The sequence below is a fragment of the Lycorma delicatula genome, chromosome 3, assembly GCF_047948215.1.
Source record: "Lycorma delicatula isolate Av1 chromosome 3, ASM4794821v1, whole genome shotgun sequence".
In the NCBI taxonomy this organism is placed as follows: domain Eukaryota; kingdom Metazoa; phylum Arthropoda; class Insecta; order Hemiptera; family Fulgoridae; genus Lycorma; species Lycorma delicatula.
The window spans coordinates 75209479-75230420 of record NC_134457.1 but is presented as its reverse complement, the minus strand read 5'-3'; the positions used below and the strand labels follow the sequence as shown (position 1 = coordinate 75230420).

Below are 20942 nucleotides of genomic sequence, written 5' to 3'. Positions count from 1 at the left end.
AGAAATAAAAAAATAATTGTTTTTTTTTTAAACAGGTCCTTAAAATTTCATCTAAATTTTTATTCTATAAATAATTTGATCAATAAATTATTTTTATATTTTAAATTATACAGATCATAACTAATCTACTTTAACAATTCTAAGATTGTTTTAGGAAACTTCTCTACTTGAATTCTGCTATGCATAAGTTTTACTGAAGAATTAATTGTAACAGTCGTGATTTCTTGTGTGAAATTAATATAAATGTTTTACTAAAATAATTTTCAAACAGAAAAATAGATTTTCAATTTTCATTTGTTACACAGATAATATCAATATTATTGGATATGTAAATACATAAAATTTTTCTAAACACTTTATTATACTTCATGTTCAAATAAATAAAATAAATTTCAACTGAATAAAAGAAGTAAAAGAAAACTCTTCTTCTTACAAAATAAGTTTTACAGAAAGATACTACCAAGCTCACAAACTAAATCTTCTTTCGAAGACACCAACAATTTAAAAATTATAGCTACTTAATAGATAATTAAAAATAATTATGATTAACATAACATGAAATATATCAGCAATATTAGATAATATTTTAAGATTTTTAAATAAATATTTATTTCTTATTACTGACACATTCTGCTACAGCAAAGAAAAGTCTGCTCAACTTTTCTTTTTCCTTGAAAAGTATAATGCTGAACCTTTAAGGATAGTCTTTGACATCCTTTCCAAACCTGAGGTAAATTTCCCGAGATGGAGGTGGATAGATGGTTATTTTTAGTTACATAAAACAATTTTTTTAAAAATGGTTTCTGTTTAACATATGTTACAATTCAAAGTAAGGTTCATGAAGTACCAAGAAATAAATGTATTTCTGAACAATAGTACCAAGGAAGTCGTGGTTGGGTGCTTAGATTTACGGAGCAACACAACTTATTCTTGAGAAGATTTCAATTTGTCAAAAACTGACTGTAGATAACACAGAACTGGTACAATTTCATATTTTTGTTTTGCACACAGAAACAAAAGAAGAACTTTCCTTGTCATACTACCGTTACAACTTATAACTCTAGTACACCACTCTGTTACAAACAGATATCACATGTTAAACTAGTTTTTCAACATGGTGCATAAAAAACCATTGCAAAAACAGGTCATTGATCATAAAACAATTGATAGCTAGACTTTGTTGTACCATAACAATGGCTGGCTGGTTGATGGAAATCAATTGCAATATACATAATTTTCAAACAGAAAAGAGTACTGAACTTATTAAATTTCCATGGGAATTTTTTTCTAAACACAGTCAAAGAGATGGATGGATTCTAAACACATGATCAATAGGGTGAAATCAGAATGGAATAAGAAACCAATTCTACTGTTAAACCACCCGCACTTCTAATAACACTGATACACAAAAAAAAATGTTTAATGTTTCTCAAACATTAAACTATGATACCATTTCTTGAATTGCTCTTTTGAATTTTTTGAATTGCATTACAGTTCTTTAAATACAATTTTTCTATCACCCTTAGTTTTAAAGAAATTACACTTCAAAAAAAATTAATAGAAAATATAATTAAAATCTGTAAAATTTATAATTTTCCATGGCCATACTTGTGTTAGAATGATTTCACTGATGCTTTTCTTTTATAAATAGTCTCAGCCACATCCTGAATTAATGTCTAACAGTAATTGGCTAGCATATTAGTATTCCATTTACCTTCATAGCGGCTTTCCATCACTGAAATGTCTTGTTGGAAATGCTCACTGTGTTCGTCACTTACATCTCCAAGGTTGTCTGGGAAAAATCCAGATGTGAGTGGAGGAAATGTATTTTCAAAGACATATTACATCCCATAGCTCTGTATGAAGTAAGAAGTTGATTAACAATATCGTGGTAATTGTCGAATTTTTTTTTTGCTGAGAAAATTTTTGCAAACATCTTTAAATGAAGCCCAAGCTGTACTTTCTACATTATTTAACATTAAGATAAATACATCATCTTTGACCAACATTCTTATTTGGGGACCAACAAATATTCCTCCTTTAATTTTTCCTTCACTTACATTCAAAAATTTCTGCTTGATGTACAAAAGTCTGGGACTATCCTTCTTCATTGATTTTACAAAATTTTTCATTAGTCCTAGGTTGATATGAAGAGGCAGTAAAAATATTTTTTTTTGGTTCAACTAAGGGCTCACAAATAATATTTTTCCCATTTTAAGTTAAGTTGTCTCGTTTCTTCCACTCTTTGGTAACATAATGTTTATCCCTAGCTCTGCTGTCCTATTTGCAAAGAAAACACATGTACTTTGTATAGCCTAACTGCATGCCTAACAAAATAGCTATAACTTTCAAATCACCACATATATTCCAGCTATGTTTTTTATAATTTATTTTTTTAAGAACGTCTTGCATCACATCATGTCTCTTTCAAATTAATACCATAAGCGACTGATATCGAAGGATATTTGTAACCGTTGTGCAGTAGAACCACTTTTAAACTATACTTGGATAAATCTATGAAAAGGCGCCAGTCCTCAGGTTTATGAACTTGTCCTAAGTGCAACATAAGCTCATCAGTATTTGTGCAATAAATCAAATTATTTTCATCAATAAAGTATTGAGAAAGTTCTTTTTGTTGGCTTCGAAAGCCCGAAATTTTTATATTATTTTGAAGTAAATTCCAACCTTGCAGTCTTGATCCTAACAGTTCAGCTTGAATTTTTGATAAATTTAAATCCCTAAACAAGTCATTTAATTCACCTTGTGATATAAGATGTGGCTTATTGGAAGATAATTCAAAATCAAAATCATTGTCGTCTTCTTCAGTACTGCCTGATTCTTCACCGCTGTTTCAAAACTTACATTCACAGGTGGAACTGGAATAATTTCACTGTGAGGTACAGGCCTGATTGCAGATTGGAATAAAGGATATTTTACAATATGTTTAGATTTTTTAGAAATTCCAGACACACTTGTTAAACAGAAGTAACAATCGGTTACATGATCCTTTGGTTTATGCCAAACCATAGGTATAACAAACAGATGGCAAAGCCTTCCATGTACCTTTCAGCCATCCTCTTAAATATACAGAACAATTAGCACATACTGTATGAGAAGCCCATGTTTATCCTGATCACCAATTTTACACTGAAAGTACAAATGATATGCTTTTTTTAATTAAAGGTATAATTTCTTCTATTTGATTTTACAGTAAACTCACCACATACATAACAAAAGCCATCCACATCATTTACACAATTTTGAGGTATTATGACACTGCACTGTTAACAAACTTAGGACAGCAATAAGACTGAACAAAACTAATTCATTCCTATTATAAACAATATAACTGTGTTTTCAGCTGCACAGATATGATAAATTTTGTCCATGAAGGCTCCCTCTTCAGTATTAGATCTGACTATGACTATGAATTAAATCTGATATGACAATGGATGAATTAATTCTTTGTCTAGTATTGTTTATTTATAGCTTACAAATTATGTTAACAAAGTTAAAAAATGAAAAATATCCTTTAATTAAAATTTAAACATTTTTCAAAAATGGTGAGTAATAGATAACTTCTGAGTTCATATTTGTTTTCAGCATCAAAAAACAGATTAAAATCATGTATCACACATTAGGAAACAGAAATAATGTTTGTCAGTGAATTTCAAACAAAATTACATGTTTGTCAGTGTAATGGACAGTTCATAGTATTGAAGTATTAAAACAACTTTTATTCGTAAATCACATCAAATATTTAACATTTCAGTAGATTGTATCCATTATTCAGTGTGTTTAAAATAAAAAAATTATAAACAAGTTACACCATCTTTACATGAATTAGATGACCATTAATTGCTGCCAAATGTAAAATGTCACATAAAATTAATCTGTCCATCAATAAAACTCTTGTGGATAGTGAATATCTGAGACTCTATAAAATCTGGCAGTAAAGTAAAAACTTTAAAAAAATAAATAAATACATGACAGATGATTTCAAATGTTCTGGATGCCTCCAAGTATGATTCTGAATAGGTATATAACTCCAATGTTAGTGATAGTGAAGCAATTTGCAACACGATCACAAGACAGAACTTCTGATACAAATAATTAACACCAGTAAGACTGAATGTTTTGATACGGAAAAATTAACATTATTTTGTTATTGTTTTGTTTATTAACTTAATTTTGTTTCTTTTCAGGATGATTTTCAAAATCAAAAGAGAATTTTTATTATGAATCAAAATTTGTTTTTACCATTTTGATGAATCAAATAATTTTTTTTTACTCTTAAATAAAATATACTTGAACATCATTTAATTTTCTGTAAATAATTAGTCTGTTTTTGTTTTTTGTTTTTTTTAATTAAAGAACCTCAGTTTTGGACACTAAAAGTTGATGTTTTCATACAATGGTCAAACTGTATTTTTATATAAAATGTGGAATCATTGAGGTGAAACACTATGTGTATGGGTATGGGTGTGGGTATGTGCGTGTGTATTGTTTTTCTTAAGTTTCGATTCATTAAATAATTTATAGTAAGAGCTAATCAATTTTGCAATACCAAGAGATCAATCTACCTCCATATTTCTTGTTGTATCATAATTATTAGCAATTTTATTAAATGACCTAACAAAAATAAGTAACCTGTATTTCTACAGTTACAGCCGCAGTAACTATAATAAAGCATTACTGAAACAATTAAAATATAAAAATCTAAAGGTCTATAATCTGAATACTCTGAGAGAGAGAGTCATTTTTTTACATCTTAACACATTATCATAGATAAAGAACTGGAGAAAAAAAGTATTCACTGCATTCTTTAAATGCATCACTGGATGATAAGTGTAGTACCATTACTACATAATATAAAATGAAATGAAATGAATACATATTGAAGGAAGACTAAAGAGAAGATAAGACAGTTTTTAAAAGGATTTAAATTGCATATAACAAAAGAGTAAAAAACAGGTTTTACAAAACCTGAATAAAATATCATTAAAATACTGTTTATTATTATTATTTTATTGCAAACATTCAGTATAGAAAAACTAAGCAATTAAAAAAAAAGTAATTATGAAAAATACAGAGTTCATAAAGAATGTAATTAATCAATAAACTAGTTAGTACCTTATTTAGTAAAACAGTAGGTATAAATGAAACAGGTGGCTGTAACATGTTGGTTGCATCACCATGTTTTTTAAGTAGCACATCTCCCTCTTCACTTAATGAACAGTCTAAAATTGATTTCCAGCCAACTCCATTCACAGCAGAACACTATAAAAAAAGATAACAAAGATAACATAACTGTTCAACAGAAGAAATAATTATTAAAAATGTATACCACAAAGATACAAATGTGATCACACAAATAAAACATACAGCAAAACTAGAGAATAGCAGTTTTGTTAATGATACCTCTCTTAAAAGATTAGCAAACCTTCTTCTCAAGTATGTAAAAAAAATACTATAATATACATTTAATAAAGTGTACGTTCAATTAATAGATTCTGTCAAATTTAATGTTTGTAAATAATATACTGTAACAGTATCAAATGTTTTAGTGTATGAATTCTTCCATTCTAGTATATGAAAAGTTCCAGGCCTGGATAAGAAAACAACATTTTTCTGGGTATATTTTGATTTTGATTTTTCAACAGTCATCATTAAGGTAAATACACTTAGCCCAGCATTCCACAAGAGCAGCTATACCAATCAATATATTGATTTATCCAACTCCTTAAAATAACCATCTACAGTGGCAATAACTTCTTTTGGTGAAAAATTTCTTCTCTCCAAGCCATTTTTTAAGTTAGGAAACAAATGACAGTCTCTGGGAGCCAGATCAAGTGAATGTGGAAGGTATTGGAGCAATTCAAATCGTAATTTGTTGATTTTTGCTGTTACAATGACTGAAGTCCAAACAGGGACACCTTAATGGAAAAGCACTTATTTTTGTCAAATGAAGTTGTTTTTCCTTAATTTCATCGCTGAGATGATGCAATAGGATTGCATAATATTTATCATTTATTGTTTCACACTTTTTAAAATAATCAATGAAAATTATTCCACGTGAATCCCAAAAAACAGTTTGATTGCTGTTTTGTCTCAGGAGTGGTGTAATTAACCAAGTCTCATCAACCATCACAAATCGAAGTAAACATTCCTCTGAACTGTGCCAAAAGAGTTCAAGACAATCACTTGAATGATTTTTTTACCAGGCGTAAGCAAACATGGCCCCCACCTAGTGCACAGCTTGTTTATGCCCAAAAATTCGTGAAAAATATTGCGCCACATCTGTTGACATGCCTACAAACTCTGCTAATTCTATTACTGTCATTTGTCAATCTGCCAAAAATATTTTATGCACTTTTTCTATCATTTCTGGCATTGCCTCTTCAGAAGGATATCCACTGCATCACAAGTGCATGTTTGACACATTTTAAACTCTGCAATCCAATGTTTCACTGTTGTATTTGGTGGAGAAGTCTCTGAATATCATATCAAACTCTTCTTCAATTTCCTTTGCACTAAATCCTTTCAGAAAAACTTATTTAATCATTGCACAAATTTCCAGATTTTTCCATTTTCCAAAAAATGCTCTAATTCTCCGTTTTGATGAACTGTAAACAATACTAACTGATGCAGTGACTTGAAACTCTTATAGTAAACTAATGAAGAATGAAATCGTGCAATGCCGTCGAGAAATTAAGCATACTAATGCCATCTGTGAGTGAGACTCAGAGGTTTTGAACACACCCTCATAGTATAGTTCCTGACAAAGTATGTTTTAGACAATATAATATGTGTATATTTAGGGAGTGCAGGGAGATTAGACGAGTTGCGGGTGCACAGATTGGTTGAATAAGTTTTAAAAATGTGTTTATTTTTTATAAACTGAAGTAAGGGAAGTTAAAGGATTTGTTCTTTTCATAATCTACAATAAATACAAGATGAGAGTAATTCAGTGATGGATATAAAAAATTCAGTGAAAGATATATAAAATGTCTTTTGTTACCTTCATGTAGGTAGGAGATCAATGCCAGAATTGTAGTTTATCTAGTAGTTTTCATTGTCTAATGAAAGAATATCTTCAAATGTTTTAAAAATATTACAGTCATGAGCAGAGAAATGTGTGAAATCTTTCTAGCCCTGGATGAGCATTCTGTATGTTGTATATGAAGATTCCAACAATAACTGAAATTTGGAGTACGTTGATGGTTTATTGTACAGTTATATAAGAGAAGAGATTGATTATTTCAAAAGTTGCAATGTGAATTATGAACTTCCTTAATAATGTTAATAAACTGTTTAGAGTTCTTTAAATGTGAGCTGTTTTTTAAGAGTTAAGGGCAATGTCCAAACACTAGTGTGTAATGTAGTAGATGATTGCTCTAATTACAGTGCTTTTGTTTGGTGTATATTCAGCTGTGCTGTTAATATACATGATAGGAGATAAATTTGTTTGAAAAAATTTTTAAATATAAAGCTGAGAAGAGATTTCATTATAAAGAGCTCATAAATAACTTTGAGACTATGCAGACCAATAGTTTTTCCAACCAAAGAATAACCAGACTTTCAGAAGAGCTTACAAATAAGGTAGTGGGAATGAATTTTTAAAAAGATTTCTTTATGTATATGGAAATTTAATGGAACCTAACTGAAATGTCTAGGATGAGAATATGATTCTTTAGATGGTGTGCTGCAAACTGTCAGAAGCATGCAATTAGTTGCTTGTTTATGGCAATTGAGTAAGTCAAACAAGTTTTGATAATTTATGAAAAGCAGGTAAAATTGAAGTTCAAGGTATTATAAAGAACATAGTTTTAAAATATTTAATCCCATCGGATATTCAAAAAGACTTAAGATTCCACTTTAAATGATTCTTCCCTTTCATTTTTGATGGTAAAAAAATGGGCTGCTGAATTTGAACATAGTTGTACATCTACTCAAGACAATAAACACTTGGAATACCAAAAAACCATTACTACCGATAAAATTGTCACAAAAATCAAGAATGCCAGTGATGACCTTAAGAAAATTAAATAATGCCACATCCACAATGCCAATCACTTCAGTCAGTGATTAAATAATCACTGAAGATACACATGCTTGTTGACATTGCCAACATCTTGATAGAACATGACCACTACACTTTACTAATTTTTTCGGTACAAAAAAAAGCTTTATGTTTGATGGATATCATGTTTGTTAATGTCGAACTGAAATCTGATCTGGCATTTCATTGAAGACTTCTCAAGGGTGTTTAGACTTATTTAAGCACTATCCCACTAAGTTTCTTCAACATTTTAAAATACAGATGATGCATGGATTCATCATTACATGCCAAAGACCAAACAGTGGATAGAAACAGGTGAAAGTGCACCAAAAAAGTGGTTTCTTGGTTTATGGTTTTGTGGGATTCACGTGATGTGGGGCTCATAGGCTTACCGGAATGTACAGAACTGTCACCAGGGAATATTACTGCATCACTATTGGACCAACTAAAATGTGCTATTCACATTAAACATTCAAATCTGGCCAAAAAGTGTTCTTTCACCACCATAATGCACATGTACACACATCTCAGGTTGTTTCTGCAAAATTTCATGACCTATCCTTTGAAGTGCACCACATTCACCAGATCTGCTTCTCAGCAATTACCCATAACTTAAAGCAATTCCTTAAAAGCTGAATAAGTGGCTCACTGGGCAAAGATTCACTGCAAATGATGACATCAAAGCCAAGATGACTGTTTTTTTTTTTTTTTTGCAGAGTTGGGCAAATTTCTTTATACTGAGGGTATTTTTTTCTTAGATTACGGGCACAACTGCTATGGCCATTTAGCCCTAAAAAATGAAAATTTGTAATGTATGAAAAATACCATTCCTGATCAGGATTCGAACCCAGAATCTCCAGATAAAAGGCCAAGACAATACCGCTCTACTAAAACGTATAAAAAAGAGAGTATTAAAAAGTTGGGATGTCACTGGTCGAAGTGTATCAAATTGAAAGGTAATGTTAAAAACTTTTTAAAAATAACTGCAAAATCTTGCATTCTCTGTGTCAGGCTGAGATCTTTCTGTACATCCCTTTTATAAGACAGTGATATTTCACATTAATAAACATAGATTTTTCAATTAAACCCCCCTTCTAAAACTCTTAGGAGTCATTTTGAGATTTGATGGCTTTTTCATTTCTGTAAACACTACCTAAGTAACACCTACGGCAAATTTTCTCTTTCAATTTAAAATTACTTTATAATATACTTCGATAATAATAATAATTACATTAATTTATTAAATTATTTTCAGATTTAAATTATTTTTAAGAAAGTTTGATCATACAAAATACTAAAGAGAAAACTGATAAAAGTTATGGACATAAATGTCATGCATGCACTCACAGCAAAAGACAACACGCAATACTATCTGTTGTATGATATGATCCCACTGATAGTTGTTACAGTAATTTTTTGTCTGTTTAACAATATTTATCTATATACACTTACTGAAACCCTGACATTTAATTAACCCGATTGATATTTATCTAGTAATTTAATAATAAAAGGACTTTTAAAAAAATTTGTTTAAAAAGCATTTCAAGTCGATAACAATCAACTAAAGCTCCAATATCTCTGTACATAACCTGTAACTTTACAATAATAAAAGCAGTTAATATTCCTGGGCTAATTGTTATTAATATTATTATTATTATAGAGTAATAAAAATGTTATCAGTTGCATTAAGATTCTTTTTATATCTAACAAAGTCAGAACTAACAATTAAAAATGTTTCATTCCATTAATATTAAGTATACTACTGAACATTTTCAATTGATATTAAAATTGAAACTAACTTAATAAATCTGTTACATGAATCCACTACTTATTATCATTTATAATTTAATTTACAGAATTAAAAATTAATGTTCTGATTTATTCTGAATGAATATTATTGTTCACTAAGTGAACATAATTTATTTAAACCACAAGGATATAATTAATAGGATTTTTATAAATTGTTTAATCACATACATTGTTTAATTCTTATGTTCATCTATTTTCACTTTAATGAACTTTTTCTAACTATTTAAATCGCACAAAATTGAGAAGTATAGATAAAACAACTTCCATGATAGAATGTCATGGAAGTTGTGAATGAAAGCATTTCTGTCTTTCATTTAAAAAGTTCTACAATCAATCCTCTCTAAAAGTACTACAGAATCTAGGAAATGCCTTTAGGGTGTGAGGTTCAGTAAAGGGAAAATCCTGACACCTCCACAGGATACAGAGGGGGCAATGATTATGGATATTAACAATTGTCAGTAAACTTGTATACAAGCAGCTAAGGAATGCAGGGACAGAGTTATTTCCTGGTTTAAGAAGTTCCTCCCATTACAAGTGCCAACGGCCTCCTCAGAGGGTGGATGACCAGAGGAGGATACCTGTTCACTCTATTGCTCTCAGGGTAGGAAACTGTCTCCAAACATGGAGAAACTTCTTCAGGCAGTCAGTGGCATTAATAAACAAAAGGCAACAGTAAACCGATGTATTAAAGATCCTAGTGAAATTCCTTGCATTATACTTTGATCCTTTCTTCTGTTAAATGTTCTGGAGCTAAAACAACTTCTCATTCAGATCTCTGGGAGAAGTAACAAAACAAACTAAGTGGCAGATTGCATATAGGAATTTAGAATGTCAAGACTTTATCACATAGTGGAAAGTTAAGAGAATCTGAAAGGGAAAAATTAAAACGGATATAAGATGGACTGAAGTAAGGTGAAAAGGAAAGGCTGAAATGAAGATTGAAGAGGTTATAATATTTTATTCTTAAAGAAACACAGGAAAAAAACAAAGTGGGAATTTTTTTGAGAAATGAAGTAACAAATGAGTGCAGAACGTCAGATATATAAATGATAGATTAATGTTGTTAAGGATAGGGATGTTATCAAAAGATTTAGTTACAGTACAAGTATAAATGACAACACAGAATTATGAAAAAGAAGAAAATATTGAAGAAATGTAAGAAAGTATCGAAGATGTAAAAACTGAGAATAAAAATTATAATAAAAAAGACAGAACATTAAATGAAAATGATGATGATGTTTGAATATTGATCAGGTTTGGTATTTTACATATGCTAAGAATTTTATCTCATATATAATCAGAACTGGAGGTGACAGTTTATTACTAGGTTAAATAAACAAACATTTATTTGTTGAAAATCACACTGAACTGCTTACCTATAATCAATAGAATTCACAGAATGATTAAGTCTTGGTCCTAGATTCTGATTTAATGTTTATAAAAATATGAAAGAACATAACACCAACTCTTGATCAGAAACAGATTTTTATCTTTTTCATGATTGGAAGTAATTTTAATAAAATATTATTAAGACAATTACTTAATCATCATACAATTTTAACAACTACTGTGTAAAAACTGTAATCGTTCAATGTATTTGAAATTGTTCCAGTTAATGGTATTCTGTTTAAGGCAGATAATACACATTGTAAGCTTTAACAACTGCCCTAACTATTATGTCTATACATCCAGTGAAAGAGTGGACAAAAAATTTATTATTAAATAAAAGGAAATACAGAATACTTAAGATTTAAGTAGCACCATACACAAAAAAACTGTTTTGCAAATTTCTTAAATTTTCTTGAAATTTAATTGTACCTAGTATTGCTTACAAGACTGGGTTAAGTTTGATACTTTATAAAATTAAAACTCCCTCTATGAATCATGAAACCTTGGTTATGGTGAGGGGGTTTGAGTGCTCAATTACACAGAATAGCTGGACCAAAGATGTAACCATATCAGAGAGGTATCTATTGAAAGCCAGACTAAGGAACGATTCCTGAAAGAGAACAGCAGCTCTTGCAGTAGTTGTTAAGGGCATAGGTCAGAAAGACTTGGCCATATCAAAATCACTCAATCTTCTGGGTGCTGCGCAGATGAAAGCAATGAAAAACTACAGCTGTTTTTTTTTCCAAGAAAATGTAGCTCTCTGTATTTTCATTAACAAAGATGGAAGCGCCTTCCTTGGTAAAATATTCTGGAGGTAAACTAGTCCCCTGTTCAGATCTCCAGGTTTGGACTACTAAGGAAAGGGTCACTAGGAAATTAAAAAATAACATTCGACGAGTCAGAACGTGGAATGTTAGAAGTCTAAAAAAGGTTGGTAGGTTACAAAATTTAAAGGGGGAAATGGATAGGCTAAACGTAAATGTAGTAGGAATTTGCAAGATTCAGTGGGAAAACAACTTTTGGTCAGGTGATTTTAATATACTTAACTCAGCTTCAAATAAAGGGCAGGCAGAAGTAGGTTTTGTAATGAACAAGAAGATAGGGAAGACAGTACAGTATTTCAAAATGCATAGCAAAGAATCATTATAATAAGGATAAAGTCAAAACCTAAGCCAACAACGATTGTTAACATCTATATGCCTACAAGTATCATCATGGGATGATGATGAGGTAGAGTGTGTATACGAAGAAATTAAACACATAAAAGGAAACAGGAGCAGATAAATGTGAAGAATACAGAACAATTATCTTACTACTCGTGCATCAAAAATCTTAAATGCAATTCTATACAGAAGAATTGAGAGGAGAGTGGAAGAAGTGTAGGAGAAGACCAGTTTGGTTTCAGGAAAAGTATAGAGACAAGAGAAGCAATTTTAGCACTCAGATTAATAGTAGAAGGAAGATTAAAGAAAAACAAACCAACATACTTGGCATTTATAAACTTAGAAAAAGCATTTGATAATGTAGACTGGAGTAAAATGTTCAGCATTTTAAAAAATTTAGGTTCAAGTATATAGATAGAAGAACAATTGCTAACATTTGCAGGAACCAAACTGCAACAGTAATAATCGAAGAACATAAGAAAGAAGCCATAATAAAAAAGGGAGTCTGACATGGATGTTCCCTATCCCCATTACTTTTTAATCTTTATATAGAACTAGCAGTTAATGATGTTGAAGAATAATTTAGATCTGGAGTAACAGTGCAAGGTGGAAAGATAAAGATGCTACAATTTGCTGATGTTATAGTAATTCTAGCTGAGAGTAAAAAATATTTAGAAGAAACAATGAATGGCATGGATGAAGTCATTCGCAAGAACCACCACATGAAAATAAACAAGAACAAAACAAAAGTAATGAAATGTAGTAGAAATAATGTAGATGGACCACTGAATATAGAAATAGGAAGAGAAAAGATCATGGAGGTAGAAGAATTTTGTTATTTGAGAAGTAGAATTACTTAAGATAGATGAAGCAGGATCAATATAAAATGTTGAATAGCACAGGCGAAACGAGCTTTCAGTAAGAAATATAATTTGCTTACATCAGAAATTAATTTAAACATCAGGAAAATATTTTTGAAAGTGTATGTTTGGAATGTAGCTGTACATGGAAGTGAAACTTGGATGATCGGAGTACCTGAGAAGAGAAGATTAGAAGCTTTTGAAATGCCGTGCTACATGAGAATGTTACAAATCAAATGGGTGGATAGAATGACAAATGAAGAGGTGTTGCAGCACACTGATGAATAAAGAAGCATTTGGAAAAATATAGTTAAACGAAGGGACAGACTTATAGGCCATATATTAAGGCATCCTGGAATAGTTTCTTTGATATTGGAGGGATATGTAGATGGGAAATATTGTGCAGGCAGGCAATGTTTGGAATATGTATCAACAAATTGTTAGGGATGTAGGATGTAGAGGGTATACTGAAATGAAATGACAGGCACTAGATAGTAAATCTTGGAGAGCTGCATCAAATCAGTCAATGACTGAAGACAAAAAAAAATTTGTTTCAATTTCATAAAATTAAAAATCTTTCATATTGTATTTATTTAAAATAAAAAATACAATACGAAGTATAAAAAGTTCTGGTTTTCTTAAGGTATTTTCTCAGAATGAACTCTTATTTTACAGCATTTCCATCAATTAATTTATATTATTTTAAATTAAGTCTTCACATAATTCTTCAGATTCACTCATAATCTTCATATTTACTTTGATTTATTAATTATTTTTATCTTTAACTGAAAATAAATACATTATTTCAAGTTTTATAGAATCTCTATAAATTTATTTTTAGATCCTTCTTTTAGGTGCTATTATTTGACACCACACTTAATGAATTTCAGTCAACTCATCCCAAGTGACTATTACTCGCATTAAGCGTGACACAATTCTCCCAAGCTCTTACTAGTACATATTGTTGCAATACATCCACTATAATGAGATTTGTAATTCTGCATCTTGGGTAAGTAAATCCAACTAATTTTTGTACTAGGGCAACAAATTATCTTATTTTTAATTAAATCTTTAAAGCAGCACTATTGCTGTGGTCATTAGCCACTAAAAAATATCACCAGTACGCAGTCAACTAAACCGATGTTATTAACTTTAATGATCTTCAGAAATGCATGAAGTAGGAACCATATTTCACATTACTCCACACCCTGTAATTTCCAGAATGCTGTTCTCTCAAATGTTCTACATACTGCAGAATCATCAGATTGTAAAGGATGCAGTTTACCTAACCATGAACTGAATTTGATGTTAAATAGGTTACGGAACAATATAATAATGTACACTCATTAAAAAACTTACTTCAGCACCTCGTTCATCAGGATTCATATTATCATCAATCATGCATGATACCATTTTGATTTGTAATTTTGAATCCTTAACTTTATCGATTGTACAAGCATGCACTTTGTTCCCATAGCATTCCATAGGACCATGCTGACAAGTAAACTTATATCGTCCACTTTCAACAAATGTCTGAAAATCAAGAACAGAAATTTTTAATTCAAGGCACATTATATTCACTCATATGCTTAAATATATTCATTTTTCAGTCTGTAAAAAACCCCATTATTTTTTTTTTTCATATATATATATATCACATATATTGTATATAAAATATAATATTCTTTCAGCCCCCAGCCTCTGCAAAGCACAGCATTAGAGAAACACTCTGGAAAACACCTTTACTTTTTTACTTTATCATAACATTTTCAGGCCTAAGCCCATCTTCAGTGATATTTTTTTTGTAAATTTTTAGACTGTATACATTTACACATTACTCTATTAACTTTTTACATTTTGTAAAAATTGTTGGTTAAAATAATTTTTTTTTAAATTTAAAGGATTTTTTAAGAAAATGTTTAAATGTAAATGTAGACAATCTAAAAATTAAAAAATATATCACTGAAGATGGGCTTAGGCCTGAAAACATTATGAAAGTAAAAAAGTAAAGGTAAGAGTGTTTCTCTAAATCTGTGCTTTGCGAAGGCTGAAAGAATATTATATTGTATATATACATATTTACATACAGAGGAAAAAAATGGACTGTAAAAAGTTTAACCTAAATAAATTAATATATATTATATATAAAATCCAACTTATACCTAAGCACAGAAATTGAAAGTAAATAAGGTGACACCTTATTTAAAACTTACACCTTACCTTACTTATACACAACTTTACAATAGCACTTCATGGCAGCCCACATCTTCTAGTTGTATTTTTTTTTAATTTTTATATCAAAATACTTATTAAACTCGAAGACATTTAAAATACATATAAAAACTTTTTTATAATATATGTAATTTCATTTTTTATAAAATTAAAATTGAAAATTAAGAATTAATTAATAATTTTTTTTAAAATCACAATTTAAAACTTTTTTTAAATATATAAAAAATTAAATTACGTAAATTAAAAACTACATAAATAAAATTGACGTCAGAATTAATAAAATTAAAATAAATAAATAAATAGGATAAAATATGCTATATGTCGGCTTTTATATATAAGTATTTTTTAATTTCCATAATTTATTTTTTATATATTTTTTTAAAAAAGTTTTAAATTGTGATTTTTAAAAAAATTGTATAAATTCTTAATTTTCAATTTTATTTTAATTTTATAAAAGAATGAAATTACGTACATTATAAAAAAAATTATATATATATATATTCCAGTTTATTATGAAGATATAAAAATTAAAAAACGAAAATTACAACTGAAGATGTGGGTTGCCACAAAAATGCTATTGTAAAGTTATGAATATATAAGATAAGTGTCATCTTATTCACTTTTTAATTTCTGTACTTAGGTGGATCAAGTTGGGTTAAATATACAATCTACATTAGTAAAGAAGAATATGGGTCTTGAAAAGATTGTCTTCAGAAACAAAAAAATATATATATATAATAAATAACCTGATCCATCAAGTAGTGAATAAAATTTAATTAGGTAGGATAACGCTTACTAAGGTAAGCGTTATATATCAATATATATACACAAGGTACTTTCAAAATTTTCTTATACCTTCAATTGATCCAATCTTTTAATTGCTCACGTAAAATTAATTAATTAATAATACTACCCAATAATTTAATTTTATTCTGTACTTGGGGGGATCAAGTTATTTATTTATATTTATATAATAGTACAGAGGACTATGGGTCTTAAAATTGACTTTAGAAAATTATATATATATATGTATACACACACAAGCATACTAAGGGCAATTATAAATCAAATTTATAATTTAGGGGGAAATAAGAAATAACTTTGGATGCAAATAATAAAAATTTATACTTTAAATAAAAAATACACATTAATTAATTTAAATTATTTAAAATAGCTTTCAACATACAAAAAACATTAATAATCTACTATAAAACCTAGATACAAAATTTTTTGTGATATCTTTAGCAGAAACAAACTTTAAAAACAGAAACAGAAAACTTTAATAAAATTTTTTTTAAAAATCATTTATATGTTCAAAAATAACAACCTCTTTTCAACACTAGCACATTATCAGTTATGAATATATCAAAAACATTATTTTAAGATTAAAACATTGTTTAATATTTTAATAAAATATATTTTTTTATTATTTGAAAATATTGGTTAAAAAAAAAACAATTTTAAATAAATATAAAAAATAATTAGTTTTTGATGCTAATGTCATCATCAGACATGACTGTTAAAAATATTAAAACTTTTAATTAAAATAAAAAATTAAAACTTCAAATTTTAAATTAAAAAAAATATATATACGTATGTATGTAAAGTATGATCAAACACGTATGTGTGTGTGTATATATATATATGTCATAGGTGAAATGAAAAATCAGGCTTATAGCAATCCATCTGGCTAATTGGAAATTATAGATATAATCTAACCATACTTAACCTAAGCACACTTTACTCGCTAGTTAGGTTAGAGAGCAAAGCGAGCATAGGTTAAGTTTTGTTAGATTATATATACAATTATAAGCAATAATGCAAATATATTATGTTTCATTTTCCAATTAACCGGGAGCATCGCAATAAGCCAGCCTATGACATATACATATACAGTGTACATACTGTTTTTACTTAATTTTTTTACAAAATAATAATTAATTTTTAATAAATATTTTAAAAAAATAATAAATAACTCAGACTAGTTAATTAAATTAATTAATGATAAATAGTCTGATAAAATATTTATTCTCTTCAGTAGTTTTATTTTCTATTCTGATTGAATACAGACAGGAATTAATAATCATAAACAATATTACATAAATTAATTCAATATTTTCTGTTTTATTTATTAATATTTATTCCGTGATCATTTGATAAATATGTTCTTCAATTTATGAACTGCATCAAAAGCACTTCTGCAAATGAGTACTTTAGTTTGGGTAATATAATCCCATGTTACTTGTTGTTTCTTCTCCTGCACTACTTTGGAGATATAAAGTAATGATGTTAAAATATATATGTTCTTCGTTAAAATATATATATTCTGTTAATATATGTTCTTCGGCTGTCAGGTTCAATAAATCTCACTGGTTCAGAAATGATCACCTCCCCCCCACAAGTCTTACCTAGATAACTGTCAAAATAAAATATATAGTCCTCAAGGTAGCGCATTTTTTCATGACTAATTTACACCAGGCTGGAAACATCTTAAGTTTTTAGTTTAGTAAATGGCAGATGGAAATGATGGTTAATAAGAAAACGCCACAGTACAGTTGCTTTTATTGATAAGATGATTAACTTGTAGCATTTTGTGTAACTTTTTTTATTCATTTATAACACTTTTTTTCTACATAAATTACTGACCAACAACATAAAGGACTAATTAGTAGACATTTTGGCCGGTTCAGGATCGCAGGGCAGGTAACATGATTCTGTAAAATTTTGTGTGATTTTAGATTTATTAACAGCAGGCTAATAATTTGTTTTAATAAACAACTGCATAAAATAAATACCTAAAATCGATCTGCAGGCATTTTGGTCATTTCTACATCACAGACAGATGTCCTAATTCTGTAAAGTTTTTGTGGTCAGTTGATATAAAGAAACAGATGTCTGCCAAGAGATTTTTAATGTTTTATGTAATTGTTTAAATATGATCATATGTGTGGCAAACAAAAATCACGCCAGATTAAAACAACAGTATTTTTTTAAGTTCACAAACAACACAAGTTTCCTTGTTTGTTTTGTTTGTTATTTCTGTTAAGAAATTATTTAATTAATTTTATTAAATACATTTTTGTTATTTTTAATCTGTTTTAAGGAAAACCTATCAATGAAAGCTGTAATGTAAATAAATTAGTTTTCATGGGCAAAGATTTTTTTTTTATCCTGTGCTATAATCTATATCTAGTATTACTTATATTTTACTCTTAACTCATATGCAAGCTAGTATCTGTATTTCAATGCCCTGGTACTAAGCTTTTGAGATCTAAATTATTAGTCAGTTTTTACTTTCTTGCATGCAGTAGATTACTGATAGCGACATCCAGTGAAAATGTTTGTGAAAATGTTGTCATTATCATTCTGGAAAAAGGAAAAATCTTGGTATGCCTCTTTCCTTCAACCTGGGATGAGCTCATGTAAAGGAGTATTTGTCTAATCCTCCTGTCCTCAGTTTTTGGATATTACACGAGAGGCCGTAACCCAGCATTGTTGAATTACCTGAAGTAATACATATGCTTATAGAAATAAAACAATGTAAACAAAGCAGAAGGACACACAATGACACTCAGAAACATTCATAAATCGATGATGTTGCACTGTGATCTAATGAAAATTTACTTCAGCATATGTGCAAGGGGTAAATATTATAGTTTGTCTTTTTAAAAATTATGATCTAAAATTAAATATCAGGATCAGCACATCTCCCTGTGATCTAAAATCGATCAAAATGTCCCCTTATATTTTTTAGGATTTATTTTAAAACCAACTGTTTAAAAAATTATAAGCATGCTATAAGTCTAAAAATGAACAAAACTTTACAATGTCCTGTGATGCAGTATCAAAAAAATGTCGCAATTGGTTCTTTCTATTAGTTGTAAGTCAATCATTTATACAGAACTGCTTACTATAAATAAATATAACACATAACTGCATTTTCTTTCTGAACTTTTCTATTTACCATTTATTAAACAAAAAGATTTAACATTACCAGCTTGATGTAAATTATACTTGAAAATGTGTGCAAGCACCAAGATTAATAGGTATTTTCTGAGATGGTATAACCTGTACACAAAAAATTATTATAATTGAAGTAAAAACCTGAAAATCACAACTTAAAAGACTGTCTGGGAGTGCATAGGGTTGGAGGATGAAATATTAGCACTACAAATTCCTATGAAGTAAGTTGGTAGTTTATGACTTGATCAAACCAGTAACTTTTTAACTCCAAAATTGTATCCCTGTCATCATGTTATTACTGGGTTCTAACTATCAACACTTTTTGGTTGATCTTCAACATATAACAAGCTACAGTTCTACTTAACACACAAACAACAGATGCAGCTCCCTAAAGCCTTGTACCAAGAAAGTTATACTAGATATCTGGATACTTCTGAAATATTACACACATACATCAATCAATAAATAAATAAAAACTAAAACAATTCTAACCACAATATATAAACACAAAGTGATTCAGTAGTATTCTATTTCATTTATTCATTCACATTTCCAGCTCTGGCTTAACATTAATACTACAACATAAGAGAAAGATAAAAACTTTTTAACATAAATGTCATAAAAGTCTTTACTAAAAGAAAATTTCAAAACATTTTTATTAATGTCTATAAATTTTTTTTTTTTTAAATGACTAATATTAAACTTTAACATTTACCTTAGCTTTACCATATGGAACTAACTCAATATCTAATAAAGCTGGTGCTTTTTCAAAAGCAGGCAACAAATGGTGAAGAAAAAAACTTCTTGAATCAGGACATAAACATTCATAAAACACTGTAACAGTAACTGATGTAACTTTGTTCAATTTCTGAGTCGCTAAATTATTTAAATTTTTATCTAAATCTAAAGACACATCTTCTTCCTAAAATAAAAAAATTATATAAGTTAATAAAAATATAATTAAAATATAAATTAATTACAATCAATAGAAAAAAAGGAAAGCCTACGGCCCGCCACAAAAATGGCTTGGGGAATGAGGTCTTCTTCATTTAGTCGTGTGTGTTTGTGTAAGATTAAGTTAGTTGCCAGGCTAGCTGCTGCTCCTTACTCTGATGCTATTGGCGCAGGGCGGACCATGTGGCGCGCTGGACGCTGCATGCAGCCAACTCTCTCCCATTCCCTCTACTCTCTTAATCTTTCTTTCCCACAATTTGTTATAACGTACTTTTATATAATTCGTTAAATAAAGAATCCTTTTTTTACTGTTAAATATTAATTCATAATCCCTTTTCATTAATAAGCTTGAATAATAATTATATAAATAATTCATTAATTCAAATATTAAGAACTGTTAATCTTTGATTTAAATTTAATACTAAATTATAAATAATGTTTACCTAATTAATTACCTAACCTTATTAATTACAGTATAAATAAAATAAGAAATTATTATAAATTACATAA

General features: G+C 28.9%; 1 protein-coding gene across 2 annotated transcripts in view; it reads right to left on the bottom strand.

The window, feature by feature from the left end:
• The window catches only part of LOC142321710 (gamma-interferon-inducible lysosomal thiol reductase-like protein), a 36152-nt gene that overhangs the window by 10571 nt on the left and 4639 nt on the right, over positions 1-20942 (bottom strand). For both annotated transcript variants that reach the window (XM_075360010.1, XM_075360009.1), the window contains exons 2-4: positions 20194-20400; positions 14643-14816; positions 5134-5280 (exon numbers count right to left, since the gene is read on the bottom strand). In XM_075360010.1, coding sequence (XP_075216125.1) covers positions 5134-5280; positions 14643-14816; positions 20194-20400 — 528 coding nt within the window. The remainder of the gene's footprint in view (positions 1-5133; positions 5281-14642; positions 14817-20193; positions 20401-20942) is intronic.